The sequence below is a fragment of the Chelonia mydas genome, chromosome 3, assembly GCF_015237465.2.
Source record: "Chelonia mydas isolate rCheMyd1 chromosome 3, rCheMyd1.pri.v2, whole genome shotgun sequence".
NCBI classification, from domain to species: Eukaryota; Metazoa; Chordata; order Testudines; family Cheloniidae; genus Chelonia; species Chelonia mydas.
In genome coordinates this window covers 178235327-178251444 of record NC_057851.1, presented here as the reverse complement: position 1 = coordinate 178251444, position 16118 = coordinate 178235327, and the positions used below count along the sequence as shown (strand labels likewise).

The 16118-nt window shown below is 45.8% G+C and overlaps 1 protein-coding gene across 2 annotated transcripts in view; it reads right to left on the bottom strand.

Annotated features, from left to right (window-relative positions):
* Window positions 1-16118, bottom strand: part of EML6 (EMAP like 6) — a 329709-nt gene that overhangs the window by 272419 nt on the left and 41172 nt on the right. For both annotated transcript variants that reach the window (XM_043543860.1, XM_037895940.2), the window contains exon 3: window positions 13908-14067. In XM_043543860.1, the coding sequence (XP_043399795.1) occupies window positions 13908-14067 (160 nt within the window). The remainder of the gene's footprint in view (window positions 1-13907; window positions 14068-16118) is intronic.

Sequence of the window (16118 nt, the reverse complement as noted above, 5' to 3'; positions counted from 1 at the left end):
ATAGGCTAATGTAGTGCCCATCTTCAAAAAAGGGAAGAAGGAGGATCCTGGGAACTACAGGCCAGTCAGCCTCACCTCAGTCCCTGGAAAAATCATGGAGCAGGTCCTCAAAGAATCAATCCTGAAGCACTTACATGAGAGGAAAGTGATCAGGAACAGTCAGCATGGATTCACCAAGGGAAGGTCATGCCTGACTAATCTAATTGCCTTTTATGATGAGATTACTGGTTCTGTGGATGAAGGGAAAGCAGTGGATGTATTGTTTCTTGACTTTAGCAAAGCTTTTGACACGGTCTCCCACAGTATTCTTGTCAGCAAGTTAAGGAAGTATGGGCTGGATGAATGCACTATAAGGTGGGTAGAAAGCTGGCTAGATTGTCGGGCTCAACGGGTAGTGATCAATGGCTCCATGTCTAGTTGGCAGCCGGTGTCAAGTGGAGTGCCCCAGGGGTCGGTCCTGGGGCCGGTTTTGTTCAATATCTTCATAAATGATCTGGAGGATGGTGTGGATTGCACTCTCAGCAAATTTGCGGATGATACTGAACTAGGAGGAGTGGTAGATACGCTGGAGGGGAGGGATAGGATACAGAAGGACCTAGACAAATTGGAGGATTGGGCCAAAAGAAATCTGATGAGGTTCAATAAGGATAAGTGCAGGGTCCTACACTTAGGATGGAACAATCCAATGCACCGCTACAGACTAGGGACCGAATGGCTAGGCAGCAGTTCTGCGGAAAAGGACCTAGGGGTGACAGTGGACGAGAAGCTGGATATGAGTCAGCACTGTGCCCTTGTTGCCAAGAAGGCCAATGGCATTTTGGGATGTATAAGTAGGGGCATAGCGAGCAGATCGAGGGACGTGATCATTCCCCTCTATTCGACACTGGTGAGGCCTCATCTGGAGTACTGTGTCCAGTTTTTGGCCCCACACTACAAGAAGGATGTGGATAAATTGGAGAGAGTCCAGCGAAGGGCAACAAAAATGATTAGGGGTCTAGAGCACATGACTTATGAGGAGAGGCTGAGGGAGCTGGGATTGTTTAGTCTGCAGAAGAGAAGAATGAGGGGGGATTTGATAGCTGCTTTCAACTACCTGAAAGGGGGTTCCAAAGAGGATGGCTCTAGACTGTTCTCAATGGTAGCAGATGACAGAACGAGGAGTAATGGTCTCAAGTTGCAATGGGGGAGGTTTAGATTGGATATTAGGAAAAACTTTTTCACTAAGAGGGTGGTGAAACACTGGAATGCGTTACCTAGGGAGGTGGTAGAATCTCCTTCCTTAGAGGTTTTTAAGGTCAGGCTTGACAAAGCCCTGGCTGGGATGATTTAACTGGGAATTGGTCCTGCTTCGAGCAGGGGGTTGGACTAGATGACCTTCTGGGGTCCCTTCCAACCCTGATATTCTATGATTCTATGATTCTATGAACAGCCCTGACAAAGCAAGAGTCCACCCTAAAAAGAAAAGAACAAAAGTACAATTGAAGAAACATCAAAGCCAGGTTCCAGGCTGAAAGTCATGTCTGCAATTGACGTGTGATCAATCACACCAAACCCAGAGGCAGCGTGACACAGCAAGACCTATAGACTCTGGATTCAAACTAAAGCCTACAAAAAGGATGGATGAAATGGAAGATTTTGGAGGGTAACATTCTGCTGCCAACTTGGAAGGACGTCGGTGCCTGCCCAACAGAGACCCAGCTCTTCCTTGTGCCCGGCTCTTCTGGCCAGTTAGCTGCCACAAACTATGAACCCAAGCCACGAACTCAAGCTACATTCAGGACTGGTAACTACACAGCAGCTGCAGAACATTTTGGGGGGGGGGGTGTACATAGGTATTAGATATTAGTTATTGGTCATAAATCAAATTGTGTTATAATAAACGTGACATCTTGTCTTGTCCCCTGAAACGATCCTGTGTAGTTTTGTCTGCATAACAGGGTGACCCGTGTGAGGGCTTTGATTTTTCCCTTTGCGAGGATCCCCAAGGATGGGTGGATTCTTGTTGCACCCCGATAGCAGCCCACATTAAAATGGAGGAGAGGTCCACTGAGCAACTCCAGGATGGGAATTGGGTCGAGACTCAGTGTATTTCAGCCAGAATTCAGAGTCCGCTGGACCCGGCAGATATGCTGGCTCGCGAGCTCGGCCTCTTCAAAACGGAAAAGGCCGCTACCTGGCTCCTTTCCCTTTGGAACATCATACATGTAAATAATTTTGTCCCAGCAAGAGACTGAGCAGGTGCTCACAGCTGCCAGCCCAGAGCTGGCCTCCACCCTAAAAACCACGGTGGCCGAATTGCTGGGAGAGGGGTTGCCTGTCGTTCAAGCCTTGGCAAACATTCTTCTTTCCGCTAGGGACAAACGAAAATATTTATCTAACCTAGATCAGGCCCCTGAGCAAACCGGGTTAGACTATTTTTATCAACAGAGTTTAATTGCGGCTGTCTTGGGACAAATTCAGCCGGCGAAAGCAGAGCAGCGCCTTATTGGCCAGCTTCCATGGACCGTCGCTCAGTTACGGGAGCTGATGGAAGGGATGAATGACTGGTGGAGGGATAGACTAGGGCTCTGGGCCAAGGGCGAACACACAAATTGGGAGGTGTTACAGGGTAAAATCATGCAAATCGCTAAGCATTTTGGGGAGCCAATTAAACGGGTAAAGGTGGCGGCACCCCCACATATACCAACCGGATGCCAGGGGAAGGTGGAAAGGGGCCAACCGAGGGCCAGTCAGAACATAGGAGGGCCTGTGACAGATTTTTATTACCAATCTGCCTAGGGCGTCAGTGAATTAGGCAGATGCCACAGGATCTTTGGGGAGGAGGTATAGAACACATCAAATGTCTAAGTTTTAAAGCTTTATTGATAAAATAATGTAACAGCAGAGAGTGCTGGGAACACTCCCACATCACTCAGGGGAAGAAAGAAAGCATTAATGTCCCAAGCCCTAACCCACTTTCATATTCACATACACGCTACCCGAGACTGGCCAAGTCTGGGTGTAACGTCAGAAGAAGAGATGTGGGGTAAAGGTGGACGGGAGTGCTGTCTTGGGCCCAGGCCGTCTGGGTCTGCTGCTGATCTCCAAAGTGCTCCAGCTCTCAGGAGGGTTTTAAGTCCTGGGCTCCTTTGGGGGTGTTTTATTTTGCGACCTCTGTTCCTGGTGCTCTTTGTGTCACTTCAAACCGGCTTGCTGTGGCCTCCTCAGTTTCCCAAAACATCCCGGCTCCGGAGACTTTGTTTTTCCTTCTATTGGCCTTTGCTGTTGCTGTTTTATTTGCTCTTACTGTCCTCGCTGCTATCTCTGCAGCGCTGCTTAACTTAGTTCTTTTTTTTTTATGGCTGCTTGGGAAAGCTTTAAGCCCCTCGTCTTTCTCGGCTGTCAGCCAAGTCTGCTGGGGCCAGCATCTTATCTTCCAACTGAGCTAGCTGAAATGTTGACTTAACCCGTTCTCTGCTCTTTTTTTCTTCTCCCCCCTCTCAGCCTCTCGTACCCTGTAAAGGAAACTTCCACTCCCCACTCGCACACCTTTGGCCCTCTCCAAAATGCTTTGCGATGCTTGCAACAGCGTTAGCCACAAACAATGCTTATCTGCCTTCCCCGGAGACTCCCTGAGGGGAGGGGGCCGTTGGGTCGTGACAGCCAGTTCATGCTGTTAACTAAAGAGGATGAGGAGAGGATAGCGATGGAGGTGCGGAAGCAAACTTGGTGTGCCCTCAGGGCTCTGGGGGAGGACATGAGACGGTGGGATAAGAAACCCACTGTCCTGTTGGTGGAAAGGCTATTTGCCCTCTCGGCCAGACGGGATGAACAAGCCACCAGCATCCACGAAACCTGGGCCCATATGGCGGGCGATCAGCAGCCACCCCTTCCATCCCTCCGGTGGAAGATTATCGCCAGTCCCATGATCAACTCCCGCAGACTGGGGACCCCAGTTAGGGCTCTGGCTAGGGCAGCCCCATTGTCAGCCAGGGGTCCTGCTGGCAGTAGTGGGGTAAGGTAACCTGGGACTCTAACCGACACCCGAAAATTGCCATTGTAGTCGCTGAGTGGCCCTGTATGGCCCTACTAGACACTGGGGTGGGTACCAACGTATTAAACTTCACCCCTGTTGAGGACAACCCGGGGCTTCCCACCCATGTCTCGGCTTTCAATTCTGGGCCGCAACAGTGACAGACCCGCGACCAGGTCCCAGTGACCATTGTAGGGACGGTTTTGCATGCCTCATTTACTATTGACCCTTCATCCATGAAGAGGGTGATCTTGGGAATGCCCTGGATGCTGGAGCAGGGGCTATGGTTTTATCCTTATGACCAAGGGGGCACACTATGGCAGGAGCGGCGCATGCCTCTGCCCCAGGACGAGGGGGGGAGGTTTGCCACCACCGCAATGACAGCGCTTACCGTAGAGGAGGAAGCATATTGGAGGCAGACAGTGCTGGGGTGTGGCAAATGTATCCATCTGACTGTGGTAGGCATAAGACAGTGCTGGTTGAGGTGGTAGGGTCCCCCGTTCCCCCACAACGCCAGTATCCTTACTCCAAAGCCACGGAGGAGGGCATAGCCGGGGTGATTGCCGACTTGGAGAAACAAGGAGTGCTCCGGACTACCCATAGCCCCTTTAACACCCCGGTTTGACCAGTGCTGAAAGCGGGAGGTCAGACCTGGCGCCTCACCATAGATTACCAGAAAGTAAACCAAGGCACCCCGATGATGGCCCCGGTGGTCACCTCAGTGCCTGAGGTTTTGCTCCATGTGCAGCCACGGGACAGATGGTTTTCGGTAATCGACCTAGCCAATTGCTTTTTTGCTTTACCCCTTACCTCTGCCTCCCAGGACCACTTTGCGTTTCAGTTTAGGGGGAAATAGTTCACCTTTACGCGAGTTCACCTTTACGGCATTCCACAATGCCCCCTCCATGCACACCAACATGTGGTGGCTATGCTAGACAAACTGCCTCCCGAGATCCGTTGCCACATCATTTCATACATGGATGATTTGTTAGTGCACGGGGAAACGGAACCCCAGGTGCGAGATATCACCAAAACTCTGTTAAATACAATTGAGGAAACTGGGTTCAAGGTGTCATTAAAAAAGGCGCAATTGGTCCAGCGGTCAGTCTTCTACTCAGGCATTACCCTGGGGGAAAAGGGTAGGCTAGTGGATGTGGCAAAAGTCCGCGCATTGTGTGAGATGAAGAAACCCACCAATTTAAAACAACTGCACACCATTTCGGGGGGCTTTAATTTTATTCGGAATCATATTCCTGATTTTGCCACTCTCACTTGCCCCTTATGGGCACTGCTCAAAAAGAGAGCATGGTGGAATTGGGAGGAACCGCAAGAAACTGCCTTTGATGCCTTAAAGCAAGCTGCCTTGCGAGCGCCAGCCCTCGCTTTCCCAGATACTACCAAACCTTTTTACCTCCGGCTGTCCTGCGGTCCGGAGGCACTGGGGGCTGTCCTCCTTCAGAAAAATGTGGAGGGTTGGCTGATCCCAGTTGCCTATGATTGGCCCTAAAGCAGCCAGAGGTGAAATATAGCCCCTGTGAAAAGGAGTGCTTGGCAGCGGTATGGACGGTGCAGACTTTCCAAGCATACATCGAGGGAGCGCCAATAATATTGCAGACCCTGCACATGCCCCTGAAATACATTTTAACTGGGTCCAAAATGAATTTGGTCTCAAATACCCACTTGGCAAAGTGGACCCTGTTTCTTACCCAAAGCGGGGTGGCATCGGAGACTCTGCAGTCCTCGGATCTGCTCAGAGCAGCTTTGGTGGAACAGGGCGCCGAGCATTCTTGTGAGGTAGTGGAGCAGGAACGGACAGCTCCCCGAGAATGGGACCCCCTCCCAATCCTCCACGACCAAACCCAGGCTAACCATTTATGGTTTACGGATGGATCCTGCTTTTTCCACCAAGGGAATCGGTACATCCAGTGGACAGCTCTGAGTGGAGGGAAGTGAGTCTCACGGGGAACCTAGCGCATGGTTCAGCATAAGACACTGAGATAGAAGCAGTGCTCCAGGTTCTAAAATATGAGAGTCAGTTGGGGGAGGACTTTGCGGTATACCTGGTAGCAGACAATGAATGTGTGGTACGAGGAGTATCAACATACATGTTTTATTGGGAAAAGGATAATTGGAATACTGCAGACTGTAAACCCTTCAAACATCAAGAAAGGTGGCAAGAGATAATGATGTTGTACAGAGCACGAAAGGGGGAGGTCTACATCACCTGGGTGAAATCACATGCCCATAAAGACAAGGGATTACTTCATGAATGGAGTGGATGAGTGGATAAGATGACTCGAATCCGTTCAAGCAAGGTAGCGGCATTAGTCACAGGACTAGCAACCGCCGAGCAGGAGGACATAGTCCGGGAATTACATGAGTGGGCAGATGAGGGGGTGGAGGGAACACTCTTCAAAGTCAGGCAGGTGGCACAATGGCCAAAACAAAAGCAAATGGTAAATGGATTGTAGAGGGATGTCTTAAGTGTCGCCAGGTAAAGCAAGGGGGCCAACTCCCCGTCCTGCAGGGGCAAAGAACCCAAGAGGTATGGCACCATCTGCAAAGGGACTTTATTGATTTGCTACCAACAACAAAGGAGGGGTATAAGTACCTCCTGGTGATAACTGATGTGTTTTCAGCCTGGACAGAGGCATTTCCAACCCAGGTCAATACAGTGGGTGTGGCTGCCAAGAAACTCTATGAGGTAATCTTCTGCCGGTACGGCACACCCTGGATTATCGGCTCTGACCAGGTGGGGTAAGATGTGGAAGAGGTCCTTAAATCCTTGCTTGCTACCCTGAACATTAAGCAGCAAATACACATTAGCTATCAGCCACAAAGCAGTGGTGCTGTGGAAAGGCAAAATCAGGATTTGAAGAGTGCCCTCCATAAAATGTGTTCCACTTCAGGAATGGATTGGCCCCGGAAGCTGCCAACTGTTTTGGCAGCTTTATACAATTCTAACCGTCTAGGTACTGGGTACACCCTCTACCATATCCTTTTTGGTCGCCCAATGATGTGGGGCAATCTGTGGGAATGGGAGGGGAATTTACCCACCAATTCACCAGATGGTCGGTATATTACCCAGCTGAGGGAGGAACTTTGTGAAACCTGCAAAGCCGTAGAAGCCGCTTTAGACAGAGAAAAAGCCAAACACAAAGGAACCGTAATTAAAGACATCCGGGGGTGGCAAATTGGAGATGAGGTGATGCTGCAGAAACTGGGGAGAGAGGCCCACACCTTAGATGCCAAATGGCCCATATCCTGTGGTGAACTGCATCTCTCCGGTAGTGTACCAGCTTCAGCTACCCGGTAAACTAAAATGGGCACACGCCAATCAACTCAAAACATATGTTTCTCCCTAGGTTCCTGGTCATGGCATCATGGGACCCGGTTGTGGACCAGCCACCTGCCTGGACCATCCAGGTTTCCATCTGTTCATGGGATTATCTGGACGATTATAATGATGAGGAGGAAAAATACCTCCAAAGGCTCTCCATGGTTCGAGCCACCGATGGGGCCCAAGCCAAAGTATGGCGTAAGGCTGGAGAGGAGGAGCCTTGGGGGCAATGCATTGTCCGGATAGACACCTTGGGGCCACAGCAAAACACCTGGTGGGTGGCCCTGGACCTTCCGTGGGTTCCAGGGGGACAAACCCTGTTCCTCATGTGGTGGCCTGGAGCGAAATAAGCAGCCCCTTGGGAAGCAATCCCTGGACAGAATATTGATCCCTGGAGAGAACATTGTTGTTGTGACCTCCTAAGCCAGGCAAACGACATCCATGACAGAAGCCAGGAAGAGCTGTAATGGAACGATTAATGATTTAGAGAGTTTTATATGTGCCTTGGTTTCCCCAGTAGATGTATTTCTGTTACTCTTCCTTTTTTCTTTCCCTTTTTGCTTTGTTAACAGGGCAAGACAGTAATAGCAAGAGCCCAGGGACACCCCAACCAGGAGTGGTGGGATTGCTCTTGCTGCTTCAAGCCTGCAAAATTCATCAGGACAAAACAATGTATATTTGGTGGTATTTCTCTATGGGAATCCTTGGGGTCCCGATGTTTTAGGCCTCCTTTGTTAATTTTACCACTGTTCAGAATTGGTCCTGGTGCAAGAAACAATCAATTATCCACTGGCAGGGAGGCAACTGTGGCACGTCATCCTGGGAATGTGGCACCATGTATTACCTGGGTATCCTCCCCGGGGCAGCCCCTGCCGAGAACACCAGGTCCCCGGCCCTGCATATCCCTCCCCAATTGGATCCCAGATGGGATCGACCCAGAAGGGCCCCCTACCCCACCAAGCAACACTACCGGAGACAACACTGCATCCCAACGCCTTTCAAACCCCCCGCCCATAGAATTTACTTCCACCTGGGAACAATGGCCCTACCTTTGGAGGAGGACAATCTCCATTCCTACTGCCCGTGCTTGTGGTTCCATTGGAAAGGGGAAACCTGGGAGTGATGGCTCAAGCGGACCACAGATGAGAGGGTACACAGAGAGGTTTTCAATATCACAGGAGGATTCAGCATGCCATTCGAATCAACTCTCCACATTGGCAGCTGGAAGCGGGATGTGGTTGCGCTCTTAATCCCTGGCTCGTGTAAAGTTCAACCTGAGCCCCACAGTTCCACATGTTGGTATATCATATATATTACCCCCTCATACACACACATCTCGCCAGTGTAGGGAGGCAAATATTACATGCCCCGAATGATTTCCAGCATCCCTGTTTAAATTGTAACCTCCTCCGCCTAGCCCAAAGTATTCAAGGAATAAATCTAGGAAAACACCTCCACATCTCCTCCCACCAGCGGTGGTGGCAGATGTCACCGGCTACCAAATGGGAAGCAGCCACTCAATGCTGGATCCTCCTTAATGCCACCCTGGGAGCTTTAGATGTTTTCCTGCCTCTGACACACTTTCAGGTCCCCACCTTCCTCCCCAATTGTACAAGGGGGGCCACCCTTCAACTTGCCCTCCTCAGACAAATGTTGTGTCTTTACTCCCCCGGGGGAGGCGGACCTTAGTGGGCTCCTGGTGGGATGGGGTCAATACGGCAGCTAGCATTTAGAATATTCAACAAGGGGCTATGAGGGTTGAGCGGTTGGGACAATTGGAAAAGGCCATGGGGCTGATCACAAGTGCAGATCTCACCCACTTAATAGTGGCCACCTCCACCCTCAAACACACTGTCGAATTGGCCCTCCACACATGGGATACCTTGTGGGGACTGATTAAAACCATAATTTGGGGTGGGGGCCAACTAGCATGGGATTCGGTGTGCGCTCAACTCCAACAATATTTGACCCAACAAGTCCAGAGCATACAGGAGGATGTGCTCCATGGATCTTGGCCAGGGGAAATCCACTCCCACTCGGGATCCCCTGGGAGCAATCACCTTTTTGCTACTCCTGGAGGCTCACAAACTGGAAGTGCACCAGCACAACCTGCTCCTTTACACCCTTTGGTCCCATGAAGGGAGTGTGGGCCCCAGCTATAAAAATCCAACCCGGCTTGTGGGAAGGCTGCCTCTGGGACTGGGTGGTCCATGGCGACGTGCAGGAGGTGGCTCCCTACAACGACACAGTTAAGAGGTATGTGCTGACCATGGCCACTGACCATCAGCATGTATGGATTGCAGAGGGCATCACCTGGCAATTATGGCCTATGGAGCCCCCCAAATGATGTGTAAAGAAAAGGTGACGCCAGGCCGCTTTTACGAGATGGGTCAACACATCTGCTGGGAAGAGGAGGAACCAGGATACGCCCCCACCAAGGCACATCTGTTTACCAATACCTCTGCGTGTGTTTGGAGGACCACCTACCCCAGGGTGCCCCTCAATTTGCGATTACAATCTCAAGTGCACAATTTTTCGGTGCATTGGCCCACTGTTATTCAAAGCAATATTAATGTTTCTAATTACATTGTGTTTAATTTTTCATGGATTATGCACAATGTTTTCCTTCCCTTGACATACACCCGGGACCAACTTATTGTGTTCCAGGCAGATGCCTCCTCCTTCCCCGTGTTACAACACACATTTAATACGGAGAAAGCTGCCTTTGCCACGGCCATCCAGATGGGGCATCTGTGCCAGCGAGGGGATGTGCTATGCTATTTTACTAACAAAGCCAGAAGCCACTACCGGTTAGTGTATGCAATTGTTCTTGCCCTAACAATTCTATTTGTGCTATATTACTGCTTGTGTAGAAGGCCAATGGTGAAACTAGCCACCGTGTCAGAGGGAGGGTGGAAACTTAAATCGTGACCCCTCACAACTAAATGTTATTCGGAATCAAGGGGGAGCATGTCACAACCCAATGGCCCCCTCCCTCAGGGGGTCCCCTGGGGAGGCAGATCAGCATTGTATGTTGCTAACGCTGTTGCAGGCATTGCAAAGTATTCTGGGAAGGGTTAAAGGTGTGAGTGTAAGTGAAAGGTTCCTTTGCAGGTTGTACAAAGCCTATGTAATATGCAAAAATATCAGCTCTAAATCTGCAGGCTGATAAGGGATAGAACCCAGCACTTTTGAGAAGCCTACTAACTTCAGCGCAGAACACCTTGCAATATGGTCATAGTTAGTTCCTGATTCAAGTAAATTGTTTCCTCGTTAATTTTACGGTAGCTATGAAAAAATTCTGAAGATGCAAAAATATAAAAAATTTAGCTATCAACAAAACATATCTTCAACTATATGCAAATTGACAGTTCTTTTCGTTAAAAATTTGTAAACTACCTAGGCCATAAAATCTGATAAAGAAAGTAACATTTTCCCAATCAAACAGGGGAAAAAATGCATTTCTCTTAAGTGAGAAATCTTAAGTGGCAGCAGCTCAGACTGGTGTGCTGGACATTCAGGATGTATTTCACTTTAGTATTTAATTATAAAAAATTCTAATAGCAAGATTATACTAAATACAGGCTGGGAAGGATTAGCTTTTATCTGTAAATGTCTGTAAACATTGATTTCACTGTTCACCCCCAAAAACTGATGAAAAATAGTCCACCAATAATAATTGGAATTTTCAGATAGGCAAAATAAGAAAAACAGTACTTGAGAACCTATTAGTGTGTGATTTAAGGATACTTTCTTTGTATATTTTGATATGATGATGACAAGTTGTGTTTTAATGGTTATAACACTTTAACTGTTTGAATCTCAATGACTATTGTAATTAAATAATTATCTGACTTTCCCCATTATTTCTCACAACTGTGAAAATGTAAATCCATAAAAATAAAAAAAATTGCTTAAAACCCATAATTTTGTGCAACTGTGAAAATAAATAAAAGTATAAAAATACTTAAAACAAACATTATTATCCATTCAAAGTATAAAAAGCCAAAATTCTCCCAAGCCTGACTAAATATATTTGTCTCTGAAACTCGACATCTTACTAAGTATACATAAATAAAAATATGTACATAAAATATTTCCTGATTTAAACTGCAGATTGATCTTTTGTATGTTTTACTGATGATAGAGTATAGTAACATGTAGATAACCTTATTCTCCCTTTTCAGCCCAAGATATTTATTGGTTTTTCAATTTTAAAATGCATTCGGTGTAAAAGGATAACGGGGTGCATCTGAAGGAAGTGAGTAATACATATGTAGGTGGAATCTGTCTAGTCTCAGAACAGGACAAAAATTTCGCACAATGGTGTTCAGAACCTAGAAGTGTCTTGGCCAAAATGTAACTGTTGACAGCTATAAGCTCCGTGTACCTGGTTTTCATGAGTCCATGTCCCTCCTGGTCTCCTCACCCCCAAATCCATGCCCTCCAATTCTGGCTCAGCCCCACAGCTAAAGCTGCAAATCTTATACTCAGCATCTGGTCAGCTTATATCACGTTTGTAAAAATAGTTCTTTATATCTTTGGAATTCCCACACTAAACCCCAACTTCAACCCCAACCCTTACTCCCACTGCATCTCTAGAACACTGTTATGCAAGGTCAACAAATTTGGAACTTGTAGGGTAAAGGGCCAAAATTTTAGCAGTATTTAGACGCCTAAAGATTCAGATATTCAAATAGTAGGATTTTCAAATGCACTTAGTGGTCTTAGGCACTTTTGAAATTCTGACTAAATGCCTATCTCCATCTTTAAGCATTAAACTACCAGTCATTTCGGAAATAGGAGGACACAAGAAAGTTAGGAGATTTTTGGGACACAATAAACATTATAACTTTATAACTCCCTTCCCATTTTTTCCCAGTCTTCCCAGAAAGACTACACTGGGGATGAGATATGGTGTAGGAAATTTCAGAGGGACTGGTTTCCTTTTTCAGGAATTTGGGGGAAGAGAGTTGAAAATTGGGCTTGAAATAGAAAGCAAGCTTAAATCTGGAGGCGCAACCCATAATAATGTTAATTAGGTAATGATGTGCAATCTAAAGCACTATGTAATAACTATTATTATTACAATCCTAGGAAAAAAATTAGCTGTTGAATTGGTTTAACACCCGCGACCCTTGAAATTTCTTAAAATCCCTCATTCCTCTCATGTCTATTAACCATTTCACAGATCTTTCTATGTTACTAAGTAGCAAAATTAACAATCACATTTATTAATTTGAGACTAAAGTAATATACTGTTACAAATAAGACATGATAAAGGGAGGTTGCTTCTGGCAGTGTCCTTCCTTTCAGATTAAATTTTAAAGTGAGTGAAAAGAGGTTAATTTACATTAAAAATTAAAGGTAGTTTTGTTCCATATGAGACTATTATTTTAAAACATCATGGTCCAAATCTGCCCACAGATACAGACAATCCCAACTCTCAGGGATATCAGTGGGAGCATACCTGTGTTATCTGATTGTGCAACCCAAAACGAATTTAGCTGACTGATTATTTTTTTAAAACATGCAAATTCAATTCTCTCTCGGTTGGGATTAAACTTTGTGGGGAAGATTGCACAAGGTGAAATGTACCCTAGTGCAGATGGCCTCTAGAAGGATCTAGGCACCCATAAGTGTCCTTAAAACTAACATAGGATAGGAATTTTAAGGCGTGACAAAAATTTACACAGTGGAATAATCCAGACATTGATAGTGACAATATTACACAGGTAATCTTTCTGTAGGGATGAACTGTTTGGAATAATTTGTTCAGGTCTCTGTGTGAAGCACACTATTTATGTTAAAGTCCTTGTGGTTTTCCATTACTTTTTCTTCTTGAAACTTATTTATTGTGGCCAATAACAAAAAATCCAATTCTCCATTTATATTTGACTTCCATCTTTCTTAAAAATATCTGGTTAATCATATGGTCAAAACACTCTGATTCTCAGAGATTTTTGTGAGTGGTCTTCTGTTTGTTTTTTTCAGGATTCCGATGCTAAGCGCCAAAGCCACACAGCTTTTCTATTTCAAACACTTTATTAAATTAAATGTACTCTGCATTACAGCTGGTGAGAATCCCTTAACAGTGAGACCAATGTAGTTCTGCTGCCCAAGGAGGGACAGGATTGCGGGGACACAGTGTATATCAATGCACTGTAGAAGCTCTCTGAACAACAGGCGCAGGTGGACATTGGCTGGTTCTGAGGACCAAACGATCCCCTCACTGTGCAGTTTCTCCAATACTAACTCCTCAGGAGATAGGGCTCCATTTGGGCCATGGAGGGCTATGTCCACCATTGGCATCTGCCCAGTGCCCCATACAACTAGCTGGAGTGCTAGGCTGTGGTCTTGGCCCCAGAAGCATTTCTTTTTGAAAAAGAGATATATTTGCAGTATTTTGGATTCTGTATTAGCATTAAAATTTTAAACTACAGTATACAGTTCTGATGTAATGCTATAATTCTATATGCAGGCTACATATATAAAAATATATATTTTATGTGTAAACTTAAATAGAAGAAAAATATAAACTGAAAATATACAAACCTGGCCATCTGAATCAAAAGCCAAGCAGGCAACTCCATGTGTATGCGCATCCTTAAGAACAGAAAGAGTCAGTACACTGTAGGAATCCCAGATGCAAATGTAAGGGTCCTTCCCAACCTGTCCAGTAGCAACTAAGGTTTTATCTGGGTGTACAGCCAGGCTAGAAGAGAATATAGTTTAAACCCACACTTAATTCTCTAGTTCAGCACAATATTGTAGAGTAATCAAAGATGAAAACAAATCACTGATTTTTTTCAGTTTTCAAAAATCCCAACTCCTTTAACATATCAGAACCTTCATAGCAACAATCTCTAGGGAAGAGTATTTCAAATTGTTTCCATCTTAATTTAGCTTGCTAAATTTAAACAGTATGTTCAGCTGAGACAGATTAAGACAATCAATACATAGTCCAATTCAGCACACAGTCAGATTTTAGCTAGTGTATTGTCAACAAAAATATAAACTATTGTATTTTAAATAGTTTCATTTATCTGATAGGCCTGTTTCTTCCATGAGCCTCTCTTTGTATTTCCATGGTTTTAGAAATTAGTATGCAAATTTCAGTTCAAATTTAAAAAAAAAGTAAGCCAGCAGCTGAGTAAAATGTATTTTTCACAATTAATTTAAACTACAGGAAGGCCTTCATCATCATCGTTATATATTTTTTAAAGAATCAAAACCTCAGAGGGGATGGGGAGTCAAACTACTGCTTCTACCTCTGAGACAAGGAATTGCATGTGTTTATGGATATATTTTTAGTTACTAAATCCTCAGGAAAGCTGAAATTTCCTGTACCTATATATTTTACCTTATTTTCTCTGATATTCAAGAAAAATTAGCAACAGCCATATCCAACGGTACTCGTGCTACCTCCTTTTTGTATATAGATAGCAATGTTTAAAAAATATTGTGCTGGGTTTTTAGTTATGTAACTATGCTGGGTTTTTAGTTATGTAACTCCCATTGGGGTTACAGAGAAACTGATTTTGAACACTGCCCTTATGCACCTCTTTAAAAGTAAATATATTATAAAGTATGTCAAGCAACATTCTTACACTCTTTGTTATTTGGATATGCTTGTTACTGCAAAATAGCATAACCCAGGCCCCGCATACTCTGCTGCAAGGTAGACCTAAATTCACTGACCAACCCCCTCCCCCCCCGCAAGCCCCAAAAGCCCCCCCGCCCAAAAAAAAACAAAAAAACTTGTGGTATATCATGCTCTTCCAGAACATCAAATTCAAACCAACAAAACTCAAACTTAGTAAAAACCAGGAAATGAAGGGTAAGTTTCATATCAAACTTTTGAAAACCAGGAAATACAGAATTAGGAGGAGGGATGTCAGACCCCGCACAGAGGGGCAGGCAGTCCTCACCCCAATATCTCCCTACTCTCCTGCCCAGATCTCAGCTGGCTTTCACTGAGAGTCCCTGGCATAGCAAACTGCAAATTCAGAGGCAGCTTCAAATAAGTATAAAAATGGAGTTTACAAAACAAGACACAAAAAAGAATACAATCAATACAGTAGCCAGGGCTGGCTCTACAGTTTTTGCCATCCCAAGCAGTGAAAAAAACTGTCCCCGCAGACAGCAAAAGGAAGAAGCTGCCACTGATTTGCCACCACGGTGGGCGGAACAGAGAAACTGCTGCCAAATATTTGCCGTGGCCGGAGGAACTGCCGCCTCTTTCTAACTGCCACCCCAAGTACCTGCTTGGAATGCTGGTGCCTGGAGCCGGCCCTGACAGTAGCCCCTGTTTTGTTTATATTGTTAAGTTCAATTTTACAATAGTCTAGTATGTTCAATTTTTCTATTGGCAATGAATATTTATGTTGGAGTAGTCAGAGGAAACTAGAGATTTGAGAGCTGAGCTTGAGCATGGCTGGGGGAGATGGAGGCATTTCCCCCCCAAACTGCAAGCCTCTGGCAGGCACAAAATTCCCCCCCCCCACACACACACACACACAAAGCCTCATTGGCCTGACTGGGGCTGCCCTCCTAAATATAGAAGTCAAACTATGCCTACGGAGCTAAGTAGGAAATATTTGGAGCTTTTGGCACAGAAAAAGGGCGGAGGTGGTTTAAGATTGTGGGATTAGAACATTAACTGGATGTCCGCTAAAATGATCAGCAGTGAAATAGGTAACTATCTGAACAGTTTCATCATTCGTTTTTAGAAATTACCCATTCAGATGAATGGGACACTTACAG